This window comes from Syzygium oleosum, unplaced genomic scaffold (genome assembly GCF_021117445.2).
Source record: "Syzygium oleosum isolate NSW1041296 unplaced genomic scaffold, Sole_v2.1 Sole_v2.57, whole genome shotgun sequence".
Lineage (NCBI taxonomy): Eukaryota > Viridiplantae > Streptophyta > Magnoliopsida > Myrtales > Myrtaceae > Syzygium > Syzygium oleosum.
Genome location: NW_026607541.1, coordinates 577,917 through 605,459, shown reverse-complemented (window position 1 = coordinate 605,459; position 27,543 = coordinate 577,917). Strand labels below are relative to the sequence as shown.

General features: G+C 39.5%; 2 protein-coding genes and 1 pseudogene across 2 annotated transcripts; 2 read left to right on the top strand and 1 right to left on the bottom strand.

Moving 5' to 3' along the window:
• Positions 1-5,059: 5,059 nt before the first annotated feature.
• LOC115687311 (scopoletin glucosyltransferase-like) lies at positions 5,060-7,119 on the top strand (annotated as a pseudogene).
• Positions 7,120-10,458: 3,339 nt separating this feature from the next.
• LOC115663988 (protein NEN4) lies at positions 10,459-12,413 on the top strand. The gene is made up of 5 exons (XM_030585948.2): positions 10,459-10,944; positions 11,034-11,080; positions 11,191-11,254; positions 11,581-11,769; positions 12,070-12,413. The coding sequence occupies exons 1-5, from the start codon at positions 10,486-10,488 to the stop codon at positions 12,154-12,156; spliced, it is 846 nt and encodes a 281-aa protein (XP_030441808.1). The 5' UTR covers positions 10,459-10,485; the 3' UTR covers positions 12,157-12,413.
• Positions 12,414-24,366: 11,953 nt separating this feature from the next.
• LOC115687316 (probable glucan 1,3-beta-glucosidase A) lies at positions 24,367-27,339 on the bottom strand. Its single transcript, XM_030612830.2, has 7 exons — positions 27,298-27,339; positions 26,683-26,793; positions 26,391-26,582; positions 25,407-25,565; positions 25,153-25,322; positions 24,884-25,033; positions 24,367-24,730 (listed from the first exon to the last, which is right to left on the bottom strand). The coding sequence occupies exons 1-7, from the start codon at positions 27,337-27,339 to the stop codon at positions 24,367-24,369; spliced, it is 1,188 nt and encodes a 395-aa protein (XP_030468690.2).
• Positions 27,340-27,543: the final 204 nt, after the last annotated feature.

Sequence of the window (27,543 nt, the reverse complement as noted above, 5' to 3'; positions counted from 1 at the left end):
GAGCTTGCCAAAGAAAATAGGGAAAGAAGGAAAAGAAGGGAAAGCTTCTGCTTCCTTTCGGTCTCATTATTAGAAAGATTTTGTTGAATTAGTTATCCTTTTCTATGGTTTTATCTGCTTCCTGCGCTCTGCATATTTCACAAAAGTTGTTCCATATAATGCGCTATTGTACTTTTCTTGGAGCAACTTTTGTTGAGGAACTAATTAGATGTATCGAAGAGAATGTCTCTGCCCACTAAGTGGAGTTTGTTAGATAGGCTACTGAAAACCCGATGCATATTAGTTTGTGGATCCAAATTCAGTAGATCGATAGTTCTTGTGCTAGTTCTCTTGCGTTCTTGCCGTGGTGGAAAGACATTGCATATGGTTTGGTTTCTCTCTGAGTGGCAGGCGAGCTGCAACATGAATTCTAATCATGGTAGTCTACTACATCTGGAAACTGCAAGAACGGTGGAATTTTTCAGCAAGTTAGTTTAGTCTCTGAATTATTTCGAATTGTCCAGTGTCATCGTTACATTAACATTGAAGAAAAGCCTCGCAATCAGAACAAAATCACTCATTTAACACAAGCAATGTCGTCGTCTTCATCAAGTTCTCAATTCAGACCACATGAAAGGGAATGAGTGAGTGATTGTTAGTTATGCCATGAAAGAAGACAATTAAGTATTCCATGACAGTTATTTAGCAAAGATTACAGTGTCACCTTTTTCGTTCTTGTCTTTGTATGAATTTTTCTGGGGCAAGAAACCCTAAGATCGCCATTGAAGAGAATCGAGTGGTTGAGAAGGATCATTTTATGTGACTGAGCAAAGAAACAACCATCTATCAATTTTGTTGGTCTGAAACGTGCCGAACAAGACTCAGTGGCAAGGGATGAAGAGTGAATGATGTAGTATTGATGATACAACTGGTTCATAAGAGTGATATCGGTGTGTTTGTGCTAGGAGTTCTAGGATAAAACAGTTATGATTCTAAGGTAGGGCTGACCTCCCGTGCACAAACTGATCAAGAGTTGATGTCGATCTCCTAATGAAGCTATGGCAGGCCAAAACCAGTTGTTTTACTGAAGTGTGTTTTGTATGTCTCGCTCAAAGGACTGGATGCCCAAGCTAAATTGGGCGTGGTATGATTCGATATGAGGATGTTATTTGCCGTACTATTTTTAGGAACAACTATAGAAGAAAGGCTGGCTTGGTGTCTCGGCTCACTAACACGGGCTATTCTGCAACCAAGAATCTGTCACCTCGTAAAAAATGGTATTAGAGTACAATCCCTCTAGTAAGTGGGTGATTTGGGGAAAGTCTATAGTCTATCCGTTCCTATGAGGGCGGGGAGTAATCGTTGGGGCTAGGAGGGCTCGGATAAGGCGCAACTCTCGTTTAGCTTCGAGGATGGCAATGGGGGACATAGGAATAAACTAAATTGCTCACCTAATAGGTAAAACGTTCCTGGATCAATGGACAAATCTCATGAGGACGTTTGCTGCCATGTTTCCAACAAGGAGGAAAACCTTCATTGGTCCGTTGAGATCAAGATAAGTTTAGTAGGCGAAAGAAAGTGTTGCCAAAGGAGTGCAGTTGACTCGAGATGCCATTGTTGCTAGGGAAAGCAAAAGTGACCAAAAAAGCGCAAACGACTTTGATTGGGGAAGCTACCAGTGGAGTGGACTAACATGTTCTGTTGGGTGAACGTTTCCATTTATGTAAGTCCCGAGGAAGTGGTGTTGCTGGTTGAGGAACACAAGGAAGCGAGAAAGCAGCCCACAACAAGAGCGTTGCGGAATTTGGTGAGGGAAAATGTCAAGGATCGAATTCTTTCATACCCTTGGGAGCTGATGAGTGGAGCTTTGTGGCATTAGGTTGAAGAGTGAGCGATGCAAAAGTGATGATACAACTAATTCGTAAGAGTGGCATTAATGTGTTTTTGCTAGGTGTTCTAGTATAGAATGGTCATAACTCTGAAGAGTTCTAAAGGCTGGGTTGGCCTCCCGTACGCACACTCGTCAAAAGTTGATACCGCTCTCCTGATGAGATCATGGTAGACCGAAATTAGTTGTTGTACTGAAGTGTTCTGTATATCTCGTTAGAGGGACTAGATGACCAAGCTAAATGTGATACGATTCGATACGACGATAAGATTCGTTATATTGTTCTTAGAAACAACTATAGAAAGAAGGCTGACTTAGTATTCTCAGCTCACTGAGCGCCGCTCAGGCTATTTCGCGGCCAAATATCTATCGGTTCGTGACATATTTACGAGAGGATGATATTACACATTAGACACCGTAACAATCTTTCAGCTTTTCGCTCTATAGGATATTATAGGAAGAGATAATCTTTCGTATACTAACGATGTGTGACCCTTACATAAGCGGGCCCACTTAATCACACGTCCTAACCTCTTTTTATTAATCACAATTATTTTCAGCACACTAATTAAAAAATTCCCTTGAAAAACTAATTGCTTCTAAAAAAGGAGGACTATTGACGATTGTTAACATTTTACTGCACGAAAATCATTCAGATCTCTTCTTTTTGATAACATTCATCAATCTATTAATCATAGTTAAATCAAAATTATATGACGTTGAAAGCATGATAGTTTTTGTTATTTTTCAATTTTTTTTCCACCTGCACTTATTAGATTGGGAATTATGTTGATTTTTTGTCATTTCATTGCCAAAAGTGCCGACACAAAGGGTGATGCCTTGCATGATCAATTCATGGGAGAATTACCAAAAAAGTCGAAATCTATTGCAATTGTGCCAATTCACTCTTAAACTATATTTTTTTTTTGCTAATTGAGTCATAAATTTTTTGCATTTGTACTAATTCAATCCATCAAGCCAATTTTAGCAGGCCGGCGTTGACTTAGACGCTAGCCAACGATGACACGAACATGTTTAATAATATTTTAATTTTTTTCTAATTATTTATTTATTTATTTACCTTTTTTTTCTTTTCTTTCTTTCTCTTTCTTTTTGTTTTTCTTCTTCCCTTCTACCTCCAACCGGTTGCTGGACCAAAGCGAGGGCCAGCGCTCGCCGGCCACTGGTGAGATCGACCTCGCCGTTGCTAAGCAAGCAAGGTCGGCCTCGCCATGGCTGGGTGAACCTTGCCAAATTTGGCGATGCTCGGCCTTGCCCAGCGACGGCGAGGATTGACCTCGCCATGGCTGGGTGAGCCCTCACTAGCCCGTGCTTTGGCTAGTCACTAAGGTCTCATGATCGGCTGGAGGTAGAACGAAGGGAAGAAGGAAAAAAAAAGAACAAGAAAGAAAGAAAAGAGAAAAAAGGAAAAGTAAAATAAAAAATAAATAAAAAATTCGAAAAAATTGTTAAAATATTTTTAAAGTTGTCCACATCATCGTCGCCAACTAGCCAAAATTGGTCGAATGGACTGAATTGACACAAATACAAAATGTTTAAGACTCAATTGGCAAAAAAAAAAAAAAAGGCCTATGACTAAATTGGTACAATTGTAATAGGTTTATGATCTTTTTGGTATTTTTCCTACAATTCATTCATGTTTGATTACCAAATAACTAGCACTCCACTATGAACATCTATTTAACTATTGTCATTATATCCCTTTTTTTTCTTTGGACTTTTTTGAAAGTTTATTTTCTAATTACAGTTTCAAAAATATTTTGTGGTTTAAAATCGATCTAACGTGCAAGAAGACTTCAAGATGTTTTCTTTCTTTTCAAAATTGGAAGATGTCAGTTTTTTTGTAAAAAAGAAACTTTAATTACAAAGGTACATGTATGCCCTCAGATTTTACAGCAGCAACATACATTAAGAACATACAGTAAGTTCTTTCAATTTTGATACTCTATACTTGATATTTCAACTTTAAAATATTCCTAATTTAGATTTTGTGACCATGTAAATGATCATGGGTAAGTTTACTTAGCGGTTATTATCAAAAGTTAGATTTATTTGTGCATCAACTTAAGATACCACCGGTACACCTTTATGGAAATAAGTTGCTACCAGGGTCGCATCGCTTTCAGATCAAGCGTCAATCCGATGCAGTGAAATTCTTTTAAGCCAAAGAAGATGGAACAAGGTCAACTTCGCTTATCAGAAAGGAGGTGCCCCAAGTGTTGATTCTCGATCATGAGTCAGGTCGGTAGATTTGTAACTCACTGCGGATGGAACTCAACACTGGAAGGAGTATGTGCCGGTGTGCCGATAGTGACCTGGCCGATGTTTGCTGAGCAATTCTATAACGAAAAGTTGGTCGCTCGAGTGCTAGGGATTGGGATTGGTGTTGGATCTAAAGGGTATGCTGAGTTTGGAGTTGGTGCAGATGTCGTAAGCAGAGATGATGTCGAGAAGGTGGCGAGATGAGTAAGGCAGAGGAAATGAGAAGAAGGGCAAAAGCGCTTGGCGAAAGGTCAGGAAGGTTGTTGGGGAAGGCGGATCATCTGACTCATTTCGACTTCATTGATCGATGAACTCAGGCAGCACAAGCTGCTCATGAATCAAGATGAAGCCTAGTCTAGTGTACCATTATGCTTTATTCCTTAATGTTTTCTCCATCCTTTCGTTGCGTCTGCTTTCATTTTAGGAGCTATTGCTGTAATGTCCAGTTCCTGCATTATTGCCTAACATCCTTGATGTGTGATGCCTTCACCGATAAATACTCGTATGCTATTTGGGAGACAAAGTCGGTGTTCTCGCTCTCTGCACGAATTAATTTAGAAGCACAAACAATTTTATTAAGTCTAAAATGGCTTAAATATGCTTCAATCTTCATTGACCATTTATTAATTATCCCAAGTGACTCTTCCTTGCACCAGAAAGAGTTGAGATTTCCGAATTGAGTGTTCCCTAGCCAATTCTTATTGGGGCCTCATCTTTTGTGCAATTGGTCATGGATGACGCATCTATTTTTAGTTTTTAAGGTTCTCAAACGAACTAGGTTACCTTGTAGTATTGCAGGGTTTGACAAGTAAATAGTTTCCTGTTTCAATGATCAGCCTATAACTTGCCACAGTTCTAAGAATGATGACGTGAACGCATTCAGCCTAGGTATCACCTCAAAGTTTTCTCTACATGGATAATCAATTTAAATCTAGACCCAGTTTATTTCTTCCTCTTTTTTAATCCCAAAATTCTTGGCGAACACGGAATCAGGTTACCATTCAAACTAGTCTATCTTACATCACCCTTTTCTTTATTCCCAAACCCCTCCTTATACATTGGTCCTAGGTTTGAAGTCCTAAAACAGAACTCAGCTTTCAAAAGTAAGTAGCATCATAACCAAACCTTTCTCGTGCTTCACCACCAGCATTCCTGAATACATTCCTGTTGCAGTAATTCTCCCGAGAGCCAAATGGTTAGTGAAAGCCATCAGCTTCACCTTTTCTTCTTCCCTTTCGTGGCTCCTGGCCACATGATCCCGACGATCGACATGGCCAAACTGTTCGCCATGAGAGGCTGCAAGTCCACCCTCATTGCCACCCCCCTTGACAAGCCCACTTTCTTGAAATCCATCGTGAAATTCAAGGATTTGGGCTTTGACGTTGATGTTGTCACAGTGACGTTGCCCCTTAAAGAGGTTGGCTTGCCAGAAGACTCTGACAATCTGAAAAGGGTCACTTCGATGGAGATGCGCAAGCAATTTATGAGAGCCATCGTGATGCTGGACCAACAGCTCCAGCCGCTGATTGAGAAACTCGCCCCTGATTGTCTAATCTCGGACATGTTCCTCCCCTGGACAATCGATGTTGCGGCCAAGTGCGGCATTCCTAGGCTCGTTTTCCACAGGATGAGTGCCTTCTCAGTAGCTGGCACAGAATGTGTGAGGCTCTATGAGCCTCACAAGAATGCGTCCTATGATTCGGAGCCCTTTGTCATCCCCAACTTCCCTGGAGAAATCACACTGTCCAGGATGCAGTTGCCGGACTTTGTCAAGGAAGAGACTGAGTTAACCAAGTTCTCTGACGAGGTGAAGGAATCAGAGAAGACGAGCTTTGGAGTCGTCATGAACAGCTTCTATGAGCTCGAGCCAGCTTATGCAGACCATTACAGGACATTCCTAGGGAGACGATCCTGGTTAATTGGCCCGCTATCGCTGTGCAATAAGGAGATTGAGGACAAAGCACACGGGCAAGCAAGCATCCATTGACCAGCTCGAATGCCTCCAGTGGCTTGACTCGAGGCAAATCAACTCAGTGATCTACATTTGTTTCGGAAGCATAGTGAATTTCAATGCTGCTCAGCTCCACGAGATCGCGGTCGGACTAGAAGCATCAGGGCAACAATTCATCTGGGTGGTGAAGAAGGACCCAAATGTGGAAGAAGGGAAAGAAGAGTGGTTGCCTGATGGGTACGAATCAAGAATCTGAAACAAGGGTCTCATCATCAGGGGCTGGGCTCCTCAGATGCTGATTCTTCATCATGAGGTGACTGGGGGATTCGTGACGCACTGCGGGTGGAACTCGACCCTGGAAGTGGTCACGGCCGCCGTGCCAATGGTCACCTGGCGGGTGGAACTCGACCCTGGAAGTGGTCGGACTAGAAGCATCAGGGCAACAATTCATCTGGGTGGTGAAGAAGGACCCAAATGTGGAAGAAGGGAAAGAAGAGTGGTTGCCTGATGGGTACGAATCAAGAATCTGAAACAAGGGTCTCATCATCAGGGGCTGGGCTCCTCAGATGCTGATTCTTCATCATGAGGTGACTGGGGGATTCGTGACGCACTGCAGGTGGAACTCGATCCTGGAAGTGGTCACGGCCGCCGTGCCAATGGTCACCTGGCTGGTCGCGGTGGAGCAGTTCTACAACGAGAAGTTTGTGACCCAAGTGCCCAAGATCGGGGTTGACATCGGGGTGAAGAAGTGGGCGAGGTCGTTTGGCGACAGCATGAAGAGCGAGAGAGTGGAGGAGGCAGTGAGGAGAGTCCTGGTGGGTGAGGAAGCAGAGGAAATGAGAAGCAGAGCGAAAGCACTTGCAGAGATGGCAAGAGGGGCTGTCGAAGAAGGTGGGTCTTCTTGGTCTGATTTGGGTGCTCTGCTTCAAGAGCTCAGACTGCAGAGATCGGCTCACAACGAGAAGATCTGATTCATGACCGTAAGCAACCAACCTTGAATTTTTGATTCTGGAGAATATAACTGAAGAAATAGAAACCTTACAGAATCTCTGTTGAGGTGCAAAACTGGAGAAAAATGCTGTTTGTTGTTTCTTTTCAAGGGATATATCCTGGGAATGTTTTGAATTCATTTCTTTTGAGGTAGGAGTCAAAGTATACATGATCTTGAATTCGTTTGTGCCGAAGAAATCAAAGTTCGTCTCACAGTTGAAAATTTCAATTGCAAGATTCCGTGTGTACTTTCCCATTTCTGAATTCTATCCTTGACACAGAACTGGCGGAGAGATCTTTGCAACTTTATATTCCATAATTGTATGTGCACATCAACAGACGAAAAAGAAAAGGACAAAAAGAAAGAACCACGAATCCAAAGAAAAGAAGAGGATGACAAACTCAACCTCTGTCAGTCACATGTTAATGAAACATTTGGCTGTTGCACAATTCATCTTGTGATATTTTGGAGGTACTTTCAGCCCAAACCAGGTCGACCACTTCGGTTTGTCATCGACTCGAGTGAATTTCAAATTGCTGGCATGAAACTTTCACACCAATAAGAAGCTTGAGACGTCAGATTCATAGATTAGGCACTTTCAATCCTCAAGGTCGGGACTGGCATTATGGTTATAAAGCTGGGTTATAATTGTTGGAGATAGCATGTGAAGAGACGCTGCCTACAAAGCTGGGTTATGGTGGTTGGAGATGAGGTGTGAAGAGACGCTGCTAAGAAGGCAAAGAGGCGGATAGTCAAATCGTTGCTTTATTAATAAGTTTCTAATCAATTGATTGGGCTCACTCATTAGATCTTAAAATACTTAGTAATCTACTCCTAGATGCAGGGATGATAAATATTAATTTCATCGATAAGTTATGAATTACTTACAATTGTTGGCTTGAAACTTTCACACCAATAAGAAGCTTAAGACGTCATATTCGTAGATTGGGTACTCTCGATCTTCAAGGTCGGGATTGGCATTGTAGTTACAAAGCTGGGTTATGGTGGTTCGAGATAGCATGAGAAGAGACGCTGCTGAGAAGACGGAGAGGCGGATGGTCAAATCGTTAAAATATTAGTAAGTTCTTTTGATCAATTGAGTGGGCTCACTCACTCATTGGATCTTAAGATACTTGGTAATCTACTACTAGATGCGGGGATGATAAATATTTTACGGCCTAGTTGTCAAATATTACGGCACTCTGTAATCTACTGCTCGGTATTAGATTCGAAGATGGTGAAATCGCGAGTTCGGCGATGAAGTTACTGCTTGATTGATGGGTCCTCTTGTTAAATTTAGAGCGCTTGGTGATCGACTCTTGGAAACTGTTTGATGAGTTAAGTTGTTAAATCTAAAAACACTTTGTAATCTTACTATTGGAAGCTAAATATAATATGGATAAATCGTTGTTTTGTTTGTAAGTTACTAATAGTTCACCGGAATAGGAAAGTTTCTAGTCAAATTCTACTTATTGACGATATTGAAGATTGGGAAAATGATAGAAAAAAAGTCTATAAACATTAACCCAATGTGCAGGTCATTCTTGGACCTCTAGTTCATTCAACATGGCTCTTGAATTATTCTTAAATGTTCAATCTAATCCCCAAACTTTTAACTTGTTCAATCTAATACATTAACTTTCCATATGAAAGTCAAATCAATCCTTTAGTACTATTCACAAGATTTCATAATTACACTATTGTCTAGATTTTAGAATATCTTTTCATCACAATTCATTTCCTAAATTAGCAAAAAACAAAAACAAATACACTATCTTTTCACTACCTTTTTACCTTTTTTCGGTTTTTATAAATATTACTTTAGTTCCATTTAAGTGTATTTTAACTTATGATATCTATAATAATTAAAAAGTATGATCTTATTTAGAGTTATATCAGATTCATATTTTTGTCATTTTAATTTCCTAATGTACATATTTAACTAAATTTGCTTTGAATCATTTGCAAGTTACTAATAGTTGACTGTAAAAAAGAAATTGCCTATCAAATGTTACTTATGAACGACATTGAACACTAGAGCTTCTTGAAATTTATTAAGGAAAATTACCAAAAAATTCCTAAATATATTACACTTGTGCCAATTCAATCTTATCTTTTAATTTGGCAAATTTAATCTTAAACCTTTTGACAATTTGTCAAATTAGTCCTTCCGGCCAATTTTGACTGGAAATAAGTGACATGGACACTGACCATCTTATGTGGCAGGACAAGCGTTGACATAGAAATTTTTTGAATTTTTTTCTTCTCTTTTTATTTTTCTTTCTTTTCCTTTTATTTCTTTAAGCCTAGAAAGGGTTGCTGGTCAACCCTTGCCCGCTGCCCAGAGGGCTTCGCGGCCCTTGCCAAGTGGCCGACGAGAGTCGGTCGGCGAGTCTCGCTAGACTTCGAAGAAAAAAAAAGAAAAGAAAGAAAGAAAAATAAAATAAATTAAATTAATTATAAAAATTATAAAAATTGTTCACGTTAGCGCTAACTATCTAACGTGGCATTGCTTGCATCCACGTCAGCGATTTCTGGCCAAAATTGGCTAGAATGACTAAATTGACAAGTCGTCAAAAGATTTAGAATTGAATTGGTACAAATATAATATATTTATGACTCTTATGGTAATTTTCCCAATTTATTATCACCGAACTCAGTTCCTCCTTTCGGCAAATGGAACCACGTCCAACTTTCGACGGCATATACACATTTCCAATTTATAGTCATCTAACTTTTCTGTAGATTTTCTTCAATTCAAAGTAATGTCTCTCTTCATACCAAAAAATAAAGATAAAAATATTAGAAGATGTTTATCCGTAAGTTGGGGGGCGAAAAACGCTAGGCAATTGCTTAACCCTTTCTACAAGGTGGTAATCCCTCTGAGAAGGACATCCCCTTCCTCTTCATTGGCATCATCATGGGTCGTGTCCAAGCATTAGCCTTTCTTCCCCATGAAGATTGGAATCAATTCGCAATCCAAGCCAAGAGTCAAGACCTTGCCTGTTATCACTTGGCATGTGTTTCCTTCACAATGTTCATTTCTTCGAATAATCAATCACTGATTTGCTGCATGTTTTTTCATGACAGAAGGGAAGATATTCTCTCTTTCTCTCTCTCTCTCTCTGCTGATATTCCAAATGTTGCTCACGGCATTATCCATGGATCTTTAGGACCGCCCACATCAATGGCCTAAAGAAGGACGTATAGACTTGAACTACAAGCAAATCAATCTACCATCTGAAGAATTCTCTTCTTCTACCCGTACATTTCCTCTTTTTCTCTCCTTCCTCACCACATTACCCATATAACATGACCATTAGCAAAGACTATTTAAGTATTAACGATATGAACGTGGCATGCAAATCACAAGGCTTATAGAAATATATTCACATGGAGGCCTCTTCTTCCAATGCATGCGTCGACTATGCCACGACCGAAATTGTCTTCTTCGACCTCGAGACGACGGTGCCTAGAAAATCCGGACAGGGCTTCTCTGTGTTGGAATTCGGTGCCATCCTCGTCTGCCCACGGAAGCTCGTCGAGCTCGAGAGTTACTGCACTCTCATCAGGCCTCAGGATATCACAGCCGTCGGGACAAGATCGAGTCGCCAGGGGGGGATCACCCGGGATGCGGTCTTGGGGGCGCCCACGTTCGAAGAAGTAGCCGATAAGATATTCGGCATTTTGAACGGCAGGATCTGGGCGGGCCACAACATCCAGCGCTTCGACTGCGTCCGGATCAAGGAGGCATTCACCGAGATTGGTAGGGATGCCCCGGTTCCTGTTGGGTTGATCGATTCTCTGGGAGTCTTGACTGAAAAGTTTGGGCGCCGAGCTGGTAATATGAAGGTAGGTCGGTTTGTCTTGTCAAGTCAATATAGATACCTGACCATAAGCTTGGTCCTGACCAGCACGCTTTGTGTTCCTAATTGTATCAGATGGAAACCTTGGCTTCTTATTTTGGGCTAGGACAACAAAAGCACAGGTAATTGACATAGAATAATACCAGCAAAAAAGGACAAAAAAAACTACGATCAATCTGAGTCCTTTCAAGTTGTGATGCTAACCAAATCCAAGACATCTTTCCTTGATCAGGAGTCTCGATGACGTTCGCATGAATTTGGAGGTTGTCAAGCATTGCGCGACCGTGCTATTCTTGGTACCGACATTTCCTTCCATTTTATCAAACGCTTCAATTTGAAGTTCCCTCCACATGCTACACTTAGTCGATAAAATTGATTAGGGCTAGGTTTACTAAAAGATTAGCACTTGTTACCAAATGTCGCGCGTGCGCAATGTTCTTGGACACATTTTTGATGTGTAAGTCCAACACTGGAGAAAAAGACATTTTTCCTACTTCGTTTAATTTGGAAAACAATAGAACGATTGCATGCTAAATCGATTGTACCTAATGGTGTAATTAATTTTAATTTTAATTTTAATTTTATGCTCTATATCGACACGTTTCATTATTGCTGAAAAAAGGAATCGAGCCTGCCTAGCTTACTGAGGGGGAAATGGCAACCATCTCCAAGTATGATTACAAGAAGCAGAAGTCACAACGAACACAAGATGACTTGCAGAGGCGAGGGCAACAACGTTATTAGCCGTAAATCTCCAACATCTCTTGGATATCAAAGAGCTGTCCCCCACGGCAAGGCAAGCCTTGGAAAGGTTTGATCTTTTTCTTAATCCCTATTTTCCATATTTCATCTTCTTCCTCGGAGATTAGAGTGATACGAGTTGCATTTCTGCTTCATTAAATGCAAATCAATCTCATGTTCGGGCTGCCCACAAGGGCTTCGATTGGCTCGTGTTCTTACTAGGGTAACAAAATTACTGAGATAAATAAGAAGACTAACAATGCAAGACTATGCAGTGCGTAACCTTTTGGTGTCTGACAGATAATTACAAGTAGAGAGTTTTTTGAACATGGATAGTACGATTTGATTAAAATCAAATTTTTGGATACAGATGACAGAGAAAATGAAAAGTCTCTTGTACACAGCCCAGGGAAATCAACCTCTCAACCACTTGCTCAAGCACTCTCTACTCAGATAGCAGCGCAACAAAGTTAAGTTCTACAGCAATTCACCCTGCGTCTTCGATATCAGAGAGGCGAGAAGACAGAGAACTATTCAGCTTGATTGATGGAGCAGGTTGCTGAAGACGTCAGCACCACTATTCATTTCAAATTTAGATTGCTAGCTGTATAGAATTCGTGCCCTTTCTTCCATCTGGGAAAATAATCACAACAATGCGGCATAAAATGGCATGAGATCATCCTTTCAGTTGCATTATTGATCAATTCTTTCAAATAGTGGCTTCCAAATTGCGTGGCTAGTGCAGCGGAATCAATCAATCACATGTATAATAATCCTTAAAAAGGTCTTGTGAGTTGTGAGTAATACTGCAAAGCCCAAAAAATCCGAGTGCAATGAATATACAGAAGAATAACTCGGTCATCCAAAAGGAAGGATGAGCATCCGGTCCAGAAACCCAGAACCGGCTTAGACCAAGATTGCAATTGTGGTCTACCAATGTATAAACTTTTCAATAACCACTTGACCAACACTAGTTCTTCATTGTGGGCTATGTACTATATAGCCATGCACGCAATGATACCTGCTCGATGGGGAACAAACACGAAACGACAGAGGAAACCTTAAGAGTGTAATCAGAAGCCATTACATTGGTTTAAGATCTCTACCTTGCTCCCATCTTTATGAGAAAAATGGATGCTAAGGGCCTTGAGCACAGCGTGAGACTTCGAGTACATGATTCAGGCAGCACCGAGAATGCGAAGGAGGATTCGAAAGCGCCTGGACAGACCCGGATGTAGTTAGTAGCCCGGGTAGACCAAATTTTCGTCGGTTTCACATCTATTTTCCTTCATCTATCCCTCAGGCCGATTCGGACTTGATTTACTGTCGGCCAAGGAAAACCCGAATTCTCTCCTCTTCTTGTTTCCTAGCTCGGAGGTCTCGGACGACGACACCAAACACAGTGACCAGCACAGCTCTCTCTCTCGAGGGAGGACCAATCACTTCTAACGTTTTCCTTTATAATACTTTCCCTCACTCGCGTGTCTCGTCTCTCGCTCTCGGTGAATTCATCGTTTCCTTCCTTTGTGTCTTTTCATTTGCTTCTTCTGCTCCATTCACCAACCCCACCAAGAATGCATCCTGCTCTCCCCTTTCTGTCTTCGTTTTTCCTTTGCTCTCTAGTGGGCGTTCGTGTACACGTATCCTTTTGCAATGGCCGTGCATGCGTACATGTAGCTATGGTGGCCATTGGTGATCTCGATAAACCTCCCCGCATCATGCCAAAACCAGAGGAGCATCTCCTGGAAAATTTCCCTATCTCTCTCCCTGGAATATCTAGTCTCTCTTCATTCGAATGACACTCCTCTCCAATCCTGGTCCAATCTTCCGCTCATCCTTCCCCGGAAATCCCTCCATCTTCTTGTTCCTTTCCCTCTCAACCTCGGCAGCATTCCTTCCTGGAAAGCTGAGATGTCTCCACATCTTTGCCTTGCTCAGCATTCCACGCCATTCGAACGAAGAGATGAGCCGGGTTACAAAGAGGGCACGCGGGCTTGACGTATAGAGTCATGCGGGTTTGGGCTTCGCACGAAGAGTACGGCCTCATTCAACACCACAATGATCCGTTCAATCCGGGTCGGGTACTCTGCTTCCACCACAGACCTATAAAAAAAAATATCCTTGCTTTGCGAAAAAAAAAAATTCAGATCCGTTCGCAAATCGGGTCGGTTCACAAAAAGTCGCAGTAGAAAAGTTGGTAAAATTAGAAAAAAAAAATAAAAATTGTTGAGTAATTTATATGAGAGCTCGTAATGCAAAGAGCTAGTTCGTAATTTAACTTGACAAAAAGGCAATAAATCGCTCTAATTTAGGTTGGTATTTATATGATCTATTCATTATTAAGGGATCCCGATACTTCTTTCTTTCCAAAAATATCCTCAATATGCTATTTTATAAATATTCTATCAATTAGACAATTAAATAAATAAATAATTTCATTTTATCTCTCATATATTTTAATTTTAATATTTGAATCTTCTACATTCTATAAACAAACATACCGGATAATGTAATCTTGAAATATTATTCACTTTCTTATGTCTGTATAATCTTTTCGTGTTGTGTCAATTTCTTTCCACTATTTATTAATTAAAATAATTTACAAGAAGACGATTTTTTAAAATTTCGTAAATGACAATTTCAGCATTCACGAAAAGCCCGCGCACTTTTGCTAGTAATTAGTAAATCTGAAGCGTTGATATATATAACTAAAAGTTGGCGAGTTAGTTTAAAAAAATGGTAACTTGCATACAATTTGAAAAAGAAAAAAAGAATTGATATAAAAGTGTTGATAAGTTAGTAACAAGTTATGTGAAAAGGAAAATCATGTTTTAAACACTTACCAATACTTAATGAAAAATTCTTTCTTATGAGACACAAAACAAAAGAATCCTGCATGGTGCATTTCATTGAGGAGTGCATAGCATGTCATCTCTATCCGTGGAACATAATTCAGCACAATTGTCTATGTCGCCATCCATAAGCTAACAAAGGAGGAGAACAATCATTCCTTTCTTATTGGGACCAAAAGTACGATAGCATGGATCTTCACATAAACATCGACAGATCATCCATGGCAATCGAATAAACATGTGCAGCTTCTCGTGTTTGTGCAGGCGCCGTAGGACGGTTGCTTGTACGCAGCTCTGCACTTGGAGTTGCGACAGGCCTCGACGCAATGCCGATCGGGCACGGTCACCTGGCACAATTCGGATGGGTCTATGGAAGTGGAAACTATCTGATGCTGGTTTACCTGAACCGTTGATGCGAAAAGCGAAACTTACAAATACCGATCAGCTTAGCAAGTATGGTCTGACATTACCAGAAGATATGACACGATGAGGACGAAAAAGATGATGGCGATGGTGACGAAGGAGTACTTCATGCTCGATCAGGTGGTGGCTCGAGTTCTCTCCTTGAGGCAGGCCGGACATATCTATCCTGCTGAAGTTCTTGGGTATCACTTGGGTATAAATACTGAATAGTCATGGGAAATGAGATGAACACAAGGAATTCTCTTGATTAGCGATTCGGGTCACTATATTTTCGTAAGTGAACGTGCATCTTGGGCTGTCGAGGTCTCCTCATCGACTCAGTCTGGCTTCATATACGCGACACACAGCGTATGTCGTCACACTCGCATTTCCAGATTCTACTGTATATTTTTGTTCTTATCAAGCATTAACTTGATATAAACATCGCTCCTTACCAAAAAAAAAAACTTGTTTCTGCAGTCTTCTTACTAAGCCCCAAGATCACAACAACCGCTTTGCAAATCATAGCTTTCCTTTTTCTTTTACCCCTACTTGAAGGTGAGCATATGTCATGGTTATTTCACATCCTAACATCAATCGAAAAGATCTCAACTATAAGGCTTCGATTGGGAGATGCACTCTGAATATTCTTGAGGCAAATATCTAGTGATAAGGTCTATTTCGAAGTGAAAAAAACAAGAAACAAATTCGCCAATTCACTCAATAAGCTGGTCTGTACATCTGTAAAGAAGAGAAATCACAAATTTGATCTATCTATACGATTATTTTGGAGGGAACATAAACAACAAAACTCAATATCAAGCAATTTGCATCAAGTCATCCCAATTTAGAGAGAGAGAGAGGCCCGAACTCTCTTGGAACAGCCGGCTGGTGGAGGCGGCGGTGCATGGCGGAGGAGCGGCGGAGGAGGCTAAAGAGAGAGAGAGAGAGAAGAGAGAGAGAGAGAGAGAGAGAGAGAGAGAGAGAGAACTCGGTGGTGGTGGGGGAATAAAAAGAGTGAGCGAAGGGGAGACGATGGCGCGAGAGGGGGAGGCGAGTTCGCGCGCGGGTTCCTGAAAATTTTCGAAAAAAGAGGAAAAAAACGTGCGTTTGTCATTGCTGTTGCTGTGGTTGTAGTCTGAAAAGGCAGGCGACGAAAAGGGAGAGTAAGATCTAGTCCCTGGACACAGGTTGGATGGTGTTTTAGATATTATTAACTTTCTAATTTCAATTGGGTCTGACAAAAAAAAATTATTAATTGGTTCGGGCCGTCGGAACAGGTTCTTTATTTTTTGAAACTTCGAACCTACTCTACATTAGGGGTGAGCATGATTCTAGATAAAACATAGAATTGGATAACCGGACTGGTGGGAACCTATTCGTTTCTAGGTTCCAAGGCATGTATGGTAGGTTTCAAAATTCAAAAATTCAGGAACCTGTTTCGACGAGTAGGTTTCAAGTTCTAAGTATATGGAATCTGGAACACATATTTTTTTGTCAATTCTAAATGCACCATAATTTTCATTGAATCATTAATAAAAAGAAAATTATCCACTGCAATAATAACAGGTTGCATATGTAGCTTAATAAAAGATATTGTTCATTCAGTTGCTTGGCTCCCCTGAAAAAGGTTACTCTCTTGAAAAAATATTTTACCTGAATCAGACAATAAAAGTTTTCAATTGCATCAATAAGAAAGTCATTATTCACTTAAAACACGTATATATCAAGGAATAAGTTTCAATGTTTAGTGCGAGAAACACCAAATGAACTTGTTCACATGATTGATTATTGTTCTCCATTCGCAGTTTCATTATCAATAGATACATTTAAGCAATTTGGGTCCTTTTCAATATTATCTTCCAATAAAATATGAGTAAATTGAGTATAATGCATTCATCAACCACAATATTCAATCTTTGAGTAAATTTTCGTAAATTTGTACCAAAAATCAAAGTCGAAAAATTCACGATCATGAGGATTATTCGGAGAAATAAAGTTAATAATTGTTGATATAAGTTTAGAAGAAGACAGACATGAAGGAAACCTTGCAATGAATGGGTGTGGAAGATGAGGCTAGAGTGAAAAAAAATTATTTGAAAGGAATGTGAGTAGTTTTGTCTTTTAATATAATATAAAGCAAAAGAAAAAGAAGAAAAAATCCAAGAAATAATCTTAAATTAAAAGTGAGATCCGCAAAGAATAATGTAGTCAGTTCAATGTGATGGAGAATGCCAGACACCAATAACAGAGAGAGAGTTTGCGCGGGTCACCGAACAATTTTTCCCTCACATGGCAAGGAAAGTTAGGATGTTATTATGCGATAGCAGGTTTTCACGTGAGAATGGTATTTGCCTCAATTTGAAACCCAAAATCCATTGATCTACTATTTCTTAAGAAAAAATTACTAAATAGTTTGTTGAATTTCTACAAAAGAAAACTTGTGCACTTTAACTTATCGAAAAGCTAATCTATTACGTCGCAACACGAGAAAAACTCGTATATCATACAATGAAGTACAAATTCACTATATTGATAGCAAAACGCAATGATATTGCACAACTAAAATACAAAATAATTCTACCAGTTTATATTGAAACTTGTACCTGAAAACTATAAAACAGCAAGTAATTACTATATTCTCGTACATTTTTTGTACAAATAATTATCTGAAAGGATCATCTGCCTTGTAGTATGCACGAGTAAAATTCGTGGCTAATTTGCCACGAAGTGTATTCGTCGCTAATTTGCCCCGAAAAAACAAAAAAAAATATTTTATTTTTTTATAAAAAAAAAATTCGTGGCAAAAAAAAATTCGTGGCTAATTTGCCACGAAGTGTATTCGTCGCAAAATTCGTCGCTAATTTGCCCCGAAAAAACAAAAAAAAATTCTATTTTTTTATAACAAAAATTCGTGGCTAATTTGCCACGAAGTGTATTCGTCGAAAAATTCATCACTAATTTGCCCCGAAAAAACAAAAAAAATATTCTATATTTTTATAAAAAAAAATTCGTGGTTAATTTGCCACGAAGTGTATTCGTTGCTAATTTGCCCCGAAAAAATTAAAAAAAATATTCTATTTTTTTTATAAAAAAATTCCTGACTGATTTGCCACGAAGTATATTCGTCGCAAAATTCGTCGCTAATTTGCCCCGAAAATAAAAAAAAATATATTCTATTTTTTTTATAAAAAATTAGTGGCTAATTTGCCACGAAGTGTATTCGTCGCTAATTTGCCCCTAAAAAACAAAAAAAAAATATTATATTTTTTTCTAAAAAAAATTCGTGGCTAATTTGCCATGAAGTGTATTCGTCGCAAAATTCGTCGATAATTTGACCCGAAAAAAAAATATATTCTATTTTTTTTATAAAAAAAATTCGTGGCTAATTTGCCACGTAGTGTATTCGTCGCAAAATTCGTCGCTAATTTGCCCCGAATAATTATAAAAAAAATTCGTGGCTAATTTGCCACGAAGTATATTCGTCGCAAAATTGGTCACTAATTTGCCCCGAAAAAACAAAAAAAAAATTCTATTTTTTTTTAAAAAAAATTCGTGGTAAAATTTGTGGCTAATTATATTCGTCGCAAAATTCGTCGCTAATTTGCCCCGAAAAAACAAAAAAAATATTCTATTTTTTTATAAAAAAAATTCGTGGCAAAATTCGTGGCTAATTTGCCACGAAGTGTATTTGTAGCTAATTTGCCTCGAAAAAACAAAAAAAAAATATTCTATATTTTTATAAAAAAAAAATTCGTGGCAAAATTCGTGGCTAATTTGCCACGAAGTGTATTCGTCGCTAATTTGCCCCGAAAAAACATAAAAAATATTCTATTTTTTTTATAAAAAAAATTCGTGGCTAATTTGCCACTTAGTGTATTCGTCGCTAATTTGCCCCGAAAAAACAAAAAAAATATATTCTATTTTTTTATAAAAAAAAATTCGTGGCTAATTTGCCACGAAGTGTATTCGTCGCAAAATTCGTCATTAATTTGCCCCGAAAAAACAAAAAAAAATATTCTTTTTTTTATAAAAAAAATTCGTGGCAAAATTCATGGCTAATTTGCCACGAAGTATATTCGTCGTTAATTTGCCTCGAAAAAACAAAAAAAATATTCTATTTTTTTCTAAAAAAAAATTCGTGGCTAATTTGCCACGAAGTGTATTCGTCGCAAAATTTGTCGTTAATTTGCCCCGAAAAAAAAAATATATTCTATTTTTTTATAAAAAAAATTCGTGGCAAAATTCATGGCTAATTTGCCACGAAGTGTATTCGTCGCAAATTCCGTCGCAAAATTAGCGACGAATTTTTTTCATCGCTAATTCCGTCGCAAATTAGCGACGAAAAATTTTTCGTCGCAAATTCCATCACAAATTAGCGACGAAAAATTTTCGTCGCAAATTAGCGACAAAAAATTTTGGTCGCAAATTCCGTCGCAAATTAGCCACGGAAAATATTTCGTCGCAAATTCCGTCGCAAATTAGCGACAGAAAATTTTTCATCGCAAATTAGCGACGAATTTTTTTTCGTCGCAAATTAGCGATGAATAATTTTTCGTCGCTAATTTTCCGTGGCTAAATCCTTGTTTTTTTGTAGTGATAACTTGCACAATTGTCTGTGTCGCTATCGAAAGGATAACAAAAGAGGTAATCAATTCCTTTATATTTTATTGAGATGAATTAGTGGACTTTGACATAAACATCGACAGATTATCCACTGCAATGGTAAGAACATGTGCAGGTGTTCGAGTCCGTGCAGCGTCCGGTAGCCTGCTGTTCGTAAGAAGCAGTCTTGCACTTTTTTGCGCAACGGGCATCGACGCAGTGCGGAATGGTAATGGCCAGATGGCACAATTCGGTTATGTCTGTCTCCGCATAGACCATCTGATGCTCATTTGCCTGAACCATTAAAGCGACGAAAAGAATATTGAGGACAAGATGGCGTATGATGTGAACACTTGGATATATAGATCATCTTAGCGAGCATAGTTCAACATTACCAGAATATATGACATGACGAGGCCGAAAAAGATCATGCGGATGGTGTCGAAGGAGTTCTTCATGATGCTTTGATCAGGTAGCTTGAAGCCGGACACGATACGCAAATCTGAACTGCTGAAGCTCTTAGGTAATACTTGGTTATAAGTAGTCATGCGAATTGAAATGAATAAAGGGTATTTCATTTATTAGTGATTTGGGTCACCATTTTTTGGTGATTGAATAAGATATTTTTCCTTCAATGCTAGGCAATTCCATTAAATCGATGTGTATTATCTGCAACAAATTAATTTTGCAAAAGAGAAATCTTGTCCCCAATATGCCTTTTGCCACTTTCTGTATATGGACAGCCCATTTCCTAAAATTCTGGATATTCTTTTTTTCTGTTATACCATTTTGTTGAGGAGTATAATTGGCGGTTAACTAACATTTCACTCCATGATTTCAATGTCTTTAGATTAAAGCCATTATGTTTCTCAACATAGACTTTAAATTCTTTAAGCTTGCTAAAAGCTTTGGATTTTTCTCTCAAAAAATATGTCCATGTTTTTATGGTAAAATCATCCACAAAAATTAATATGTACCCTTTTTGTCTGAATGATTCCTTCTCGACAGGGCCATGGATGTTTGTAAGTACCAACTCCAAAGGTTGTTTTCCTCCTCTGGCTTTTCCAACTGGAAAAGTTGCTTCATGTAGTTTTCCGATAAGACATCCTTCGCATGGATATTCTGGATTGTCAATAAGAGGCAAGCCGGTCACCATCTTTTTATGGACTAGTAATTTTAGTCCACGAAAATTTAGATGACCAAATCAGAGATGCCACAACTAGTTGCTATCTTTCATCACCGCTTGAAAACTCAAAAGGTTCTCTTCATCTGAAGAATCAAAGGGTACATCCGGTTCTTCGTCATCTGCATCGTCATAATCAGCTTATTGTTTACGCCTCTGATAGTGCAAACTCCATTTTCAATGTGAACTTTGTGACCTTTCTCGGAAAGTTGGCCAACTTCCAAAAAAGTCTTACTACAAATAAACATCTGCAACAGTAATATTAGTACCATCTTTTGACTTGATATTAATGTTACTTTTGTCCACTACAAGAACATTGGATTTATTCCCAAGATTTACTTTGCCACGAACCGTCTCGTCCAATTGCGAGAACAACTCATTTTGGATTTATTCCCTAACTTTGGAGTTATGGCCGGCGAGGGTGGCCGGCCAACCCTCATCGGTAATAGACGAGGGCCGGCGACTCTCGCCAGCCCTAACTCCAAAACCAAAAAAAAAATAGAGAAAAGGAAAAAAGAGAAAAAAAATCATAAAAATTTCAGAAAATTATTAAAATATTATTTAAAAATGTCCACGTCAGTGCCACGTGGCCGGCCGGCATCTACATCAATGATTTCCGGCCAAAATTGGTTGGATGGACTCAATTGGCAAGAAATGAAAAGGATTAGGACTCAATTGGCAAACTTGAAAGGTTTAAGAATGATAAAAATGCAATAGGTTTAGGACTTTTTGGACAATTTTCCCAATATATTTATATAATATATGATGAGAAGTTATTGCATGGTCATATTACGTGTATTATTATCATTTGAACTGTCACAGGGACTATGCCAAAAGACGATTTTAGTCTCAAACCAATGACCGTAACAAGGGAGGCTTGTAGACCCTTCTAATCTCTCTCTCTCTCTCGTTCAATTTTTACACTTCCCTCTTGCCCTTCTCAAATGTAAAAAGGGTAACTCGTGAGACGTTGCTTTCGGCAAGTTGCCGCAGTCGCATCTTGAGCCGTGGCCGTTGTGTAGCAAGTTGTGGCTATCCCGTCGTGAGTTATAGCTGTCACATCTCAACTCACGGGGGTGCCGGCCCCTCAGTCATGGCCACCTTTCCCTCTCTAACTCTCAGATCTCGGAGATCCAGAGGGCCAACGTGGTGATCGGTTGCGCATCCGACCACTCCGGTGGGGTGGTCGCATGTGTCAAATAATAAATTGCCACCGTCAAGGCGGCGACCTCCATGAGGTCCTCCGTGGTTGCCATGGACACGAAGACTTAACCAAAAGAGTCCTTTTAACCCATTATGTTATTTCTAACATCTCCTGTGGAGTCACCGGTCAGTAACATCTCAAACTTTGCAAGTTAGGGGTCACCAACTAATAGTGCCTTGTTCTTAGGTTGCGTTTAATCGTCCAGATAAAATCCAAGATAAGATTTGTTTTATCATATCTTGTATTTGGTAGCTGTCCAGGATAGGATAAAAGGGGATATAGGAGGATATAGCCAAGATAAAATAATTCTAGGGAGAGGTGGGATAGAGCAGGATAGGATTTCTCAAAAAAGCAACACACCAGGAGATAAGTTTTTCCCACAATCCCCCCCTCTCCTCCGTGCCTAGCCACCTCTTCGCCATGCCTAACCGCCTCTCCGCTGTGCCCAACCGCCTCCCTGGCGGCGGGCCACCTCTCCGGCACCGGTGACCGGCCCGTGGGAAGATGAACAAAACTAGGAATATATTTTTTACTTGATCAATAAAAATCAGCAGAGACCATAGCACGAGCCTTGAAAAATTTTGTTGCTAACCTAAAAAACAAAAACAAAGTCCAAACACAAAAACAAATGAATTTTAAATCACATAATTCTCCTCCTATGTTCAAAATATGATCTCCTGCTTCAAGAAGTGTAATCTTCACAAGGTCTTTGACTCATATAGCCGGGTAAGATCTTCAATTACAAAGTCATGAAACCTTGCCACAAATTCCACTATCCAATTGAGAAGCACATCAATCTGATAACAAAGTAGACCAAATCAACATCTTATCTTAGGTGATACATGTACCTTCAAGAAATGGGTATTCTCCTCAACACGAGGCGTGTTGAATGTATTTGCACGGGCTCCCACAGCTATTATGAGATAATCATACTCTATTGCAAATTCTTCTTAGGGAAAATAACACAAATAGTCTTTGAACTTTGGCTCAATGTGCAATTTGATCCTTGAACTTTAAATTTATCCAATATAGTCCCTAAAGTTTAACCCAATGTTCGATGTGATCCCTGAACTTTCAATTTGTTCAATGTGGTCTCTGAACTTTTGGTACATGTTCAATATAGTCCCTAAACTTTATAAAAATATTCAATGTAGTCCTTCCATAAATTCAAGTTTAGGGATTATATTGTACATTTTCATATAGTTTAGGGACTAAATTAAATATGTACCAAAAGTTCAGGGACCATATTGAACATTGGGCTAAAGTTCATGGATTACATTGAACAAATTAAAAGTTTAGTGACCAAATTGCATATTGAGCCAAAGTTCAAAGACTACTTGTGTCATTATCTCTTCTTCTTATCGGACTTTACATCCTTAGTCCACCAAACAGTAGATAGGATAAAACAAAATTCTTGGATTTCTTATCCTATCTTATTCAGTCTTATCTCAACTAAAACTCCGGACGACCAAACGCAACCTTAGAGTTTTTCCAAATCTTAGGTTCGGATAATTTACGATATATAAATTTAATCGTAAAATTAAAACACCAAATTAGAGTTACCAGCGATCGATTCGGAAAACTCATGTCAATTGAAAATCTAAATAAATGTGTGAAGGAAACTGGTGTACGAAAACCTAGAAATCTTAAGTTCGGGACTCGATTAGGGGTGGACTAATTAGAATGCAAAAACCTAAAAACCTTAAATCGGGTACTCGGATTAGCATTTCGCTCAGTTCTTTCGCTAAAAAAAATATAAGGACCATTTAAACCAAAAAAAAATAAAGTCAAGTGGCGATTTTTATTTATTTTTTAAATGGGGAGACTACTGTTTCTATTATCCTAACTAACTACGATTTTTATCGGTGAATGTGCTATTTTTCGCCACGATAGTAGGCTAATTAGTCACTTTCAATCTATATTGGTAGGTAATAAAGTAGGATGTGGTGGCAGTGGAAGCAGTCTCAAGTTCGATCTTATTTAATATTATCACTGTCACCATAGTGGCAACTTTTGATGGAATACATACATTCGGTAAGCACATTACCAAACTTTTATTCTTAGTATTCATGATGACATGACCCGCTTGATGAGCACGAGGAACTACAGACCAGAGTCATGCTCCGATCACTATGAGACCGTCTTCCATCATCTGTTCGAGACTCCAGGCATCGTACTGGCACTTGTAGGACCAATATGCCCACCCGAAAGTGGCCTGCCCGTACACGACTTGCTGAGCCTTGGCGAATCTCCGCGAGTCCTCCTTTGTGGCCCCGCTGAAGTCCAATGCCGAGGTCCATTCCCCTGCAAAACCCATTTTAGCTCACAAAGGTCATAACATATTTGTGCTCTTGTGCGCTCGCGTCGTGTGTATCTGTGTGTTCGATATAATATGCGGTCATGTCGCTTTCTGACCACGCATTAGGACTCACCAACAAAGATCAAGGGGCCATTTGGTTGGGTTACTTTGCTCAGATCGATCTCTCTGTCGACATAGATGTAGCCAATGTTCTGCTGCAGATTCCACTGCTTAAACTTTGGATCATAGAGGTTGTAGTAATGCACATCGATGACAACTCGGCTCAGGCCTCTCGTAAACTGAATGAGCTCTTGCGGGTCGGCTGGTCCCAACCGGTTAGACAGGATCACATAAGCATCCTGAGTGTGCCTCCTCACGGCATCGTAACCTAACCGGTAGTAATTAACAAGATCGTCCAACTTGACATCTGGGGCTTGAGGCTCGTTCATCAGCTCAATTGCGACCAATGCTGAATTGTTGCCGTATCTACTTGAAAATCATAAATGAGCATGCTTTAGGAAAACAAATTAGGTAAGATCTAGCGTGTTTCTATCAACACCAATGAATCCAATTCATCAAAATACTAATGAGATATATGTCATGAGTGATATATCCAAAGTGAGAATTCATTTCCTAGACCTTTCTGCTAGGAATTCTATAACTTTCACGGTGTCCTGAATGTAAGAGTCCCCCCATTCCAGAAATCCATCTCTCGACGCGCTATCAGATTCGCCGTTTTGAGATCCCGGAGCAGCATGGAGATCAACTATTATTTTCATATTATTATTCCTGTGAAAGGAATATTCAATTATTCAAGGTTAGAGGATTCTTTCAATTTCGATCACGACTGATCCAATTTTCTATCAGAGTTATTGGCATAAAATGTAAAGGATTGAAAAGTTGCTTACGCTGCCCATGTAAAAGCATTGTCCAGTTTATACAGCGAGCCTCCCACAAAAGGCTTCGGCGGTGTTGGATCATATGCGATCCACCATCCTACCGGAATTCTCACAGCAGTTAGATTTTTGGCCGCCATAAATTGGAAGTCCTGCTCGGTAATGTAAGTTTTCCAATGATCCTGCCAAGCATGTTTGTTAATAGATTACTGATCTACTTTGTCTCTGTATACTTATTACATCCTTTCTTTGCCACTAATCAATACCCGTAAGAGTTGTGGGGCAGTGTCGGGGCCATAGCCATTTGTTATCTGGTATTCGCCTTGTAAGCCGCCAACAGTGTTCATTTCGAAGACAGACGGGTCATTATCATTCCACCTCGTTTCTCCACTATTATCTGCCGTCACATTTGTCAGTGACTTTACCTGATCAAGCATATAATGTTAAAAAAAAAAATTACATCAATCAATGTGACTGTATCCGTTCAATAATCGAGGAGTATGACGATTCTTCTATTATATTTGGTTGGGGATTATGGATAATGGAATGGAAATGCTCTTGTAGTCCAAAAGTTCATTTTGATTAAAGAGTAAAGTAATGTTGTCGCGGAAATGACTGCTCCTTTCTTCATGTGAAGCCTTTTCATTGCAAACTGTGGACATATTATCTGTAGAGGATGTCGTATATTTGTCATATTGCATGGAGTGTCGCTGTTCTTTCTCAAACAAACTAGGAGTGTTCATCACGTCCTCGTAGTGTCAACAAAGTACGGAGTGTCCAGTAACATGCTGGAACGTCTTAGAATAGTACATGCCAACGCGAGTGCCAAGTGACAGTTTCACAGAAACGCCATGTACTAATGTTCATATGACATAGTTTCTTATGTTTGTCAAAGTTTATTAGGGTCTTTGTCTAATATTAGGGTGATAGGTGCAATAGATCAGCAACAGATAGCTTCGTGGAATTTCTGCAGGGTACGTTTTAATGTACGCAAGTACTTTCTACGTGTTGTGCTGTTCTGCACACCGACGTAGTCCTGAAAAATTTGGACTGTCGGCGTGAAGAAACTATTGTCAACCATGGAATGACAAATCACCATCAACCGTTGAATCGAAAACTTCTCACTGTGAACCGTTGTATGGCCACGGCAAAATGGTCGCGCAACCCCAGGCACCAAAGAATCAGCCGTGTACGCCATAATACAATAGGGACTATGGAAGTCATATAGAAGCTGGAATAGGGGGAATTACCTGGAGAAACAATTCATTAGATGCTCGGAGTCGCACTCGATTGGGATTGTTCGGGTTCCTTATAATGTCAAAAGTCTCTGAGGGACTCGGTGTACCAGAAACCACTACAACCATTCTGCTTTGGCCATTCAATCCAACGAAATGCTTGTTGAAAGCTCTGATGTTGAATTTTGTGTCGGAAATCCTCCACAGCTGCACCATAGAAGAGAGCAAAAATTATGGTGGATGACGTGTGAATCTTTTGAGCTTGTCTACAAGTCGATAGTCGATTTTGTAAGACAGAAAGCCATACCCTGAAAGTTTCCCAGCCGGCGGCCCTGTCACGGTTGGCAACGATGGTGGCTCCGTCAGCGCACAGGAATTTCCCCAGCTTCGTCGACTTGAACTGCACTTGAGTCCCATCCTACCATTAAAACAAACACAAAAAAATGGGATTTTATTCATCTCATTGAAAGAGCGAAGTGATACTTTGATAGAGCAGACTAATAACAGCACTTACATCTGCATGCATATTTTCATTGTTGTTTTGTAATGGTATGGTTCTGAAATATCTTACACATTTAAGTAAGAGAAATGATTAAATCTACTGTGAGATTGACAGTATGTTCTAGACCACAAAGAAATAAATAACAAATAATTATAAATTATTGTGGAGTCCACTCCTAATATGTTGTTACTCTTATAATAGCCAAAAGACTGTTATGTTAATAAAGCCCTTTAAGTAACAATCTCAGTGCACATCATATTGGACCCAAGAAGAAACTTTGTGACCGCCCAACAATACTAATTGCAAAACTGTAATAAAAAAGCATATGAGAGAAAGCGAAATGTACAATTTTATGTACACAACATAATAACGATCCAGGAGGATCATCGATACTTTCTCCTTTTATCTTTAAGCACCTACCAAGAGCTGTCCATTGAGCCCATCGAACCGAGAACGCTTCATCCACCCCTCGGTGACGAGCCAATTTCCGAGGTTCACAGCCTTGAGAGGCAACTTGAACTCGGCGGTCTGGGCCAGGATCAAGGAAAGGAACACGCAGAGGGAACAAAGCAGCATGAGTGGATGGTGATGACAGTGTGCCATTTCTGGCTCTCTTCGTTGCTGTGAGATTAAATGACAGAGAGAGAAGAGAGAGAGAGCCAACAC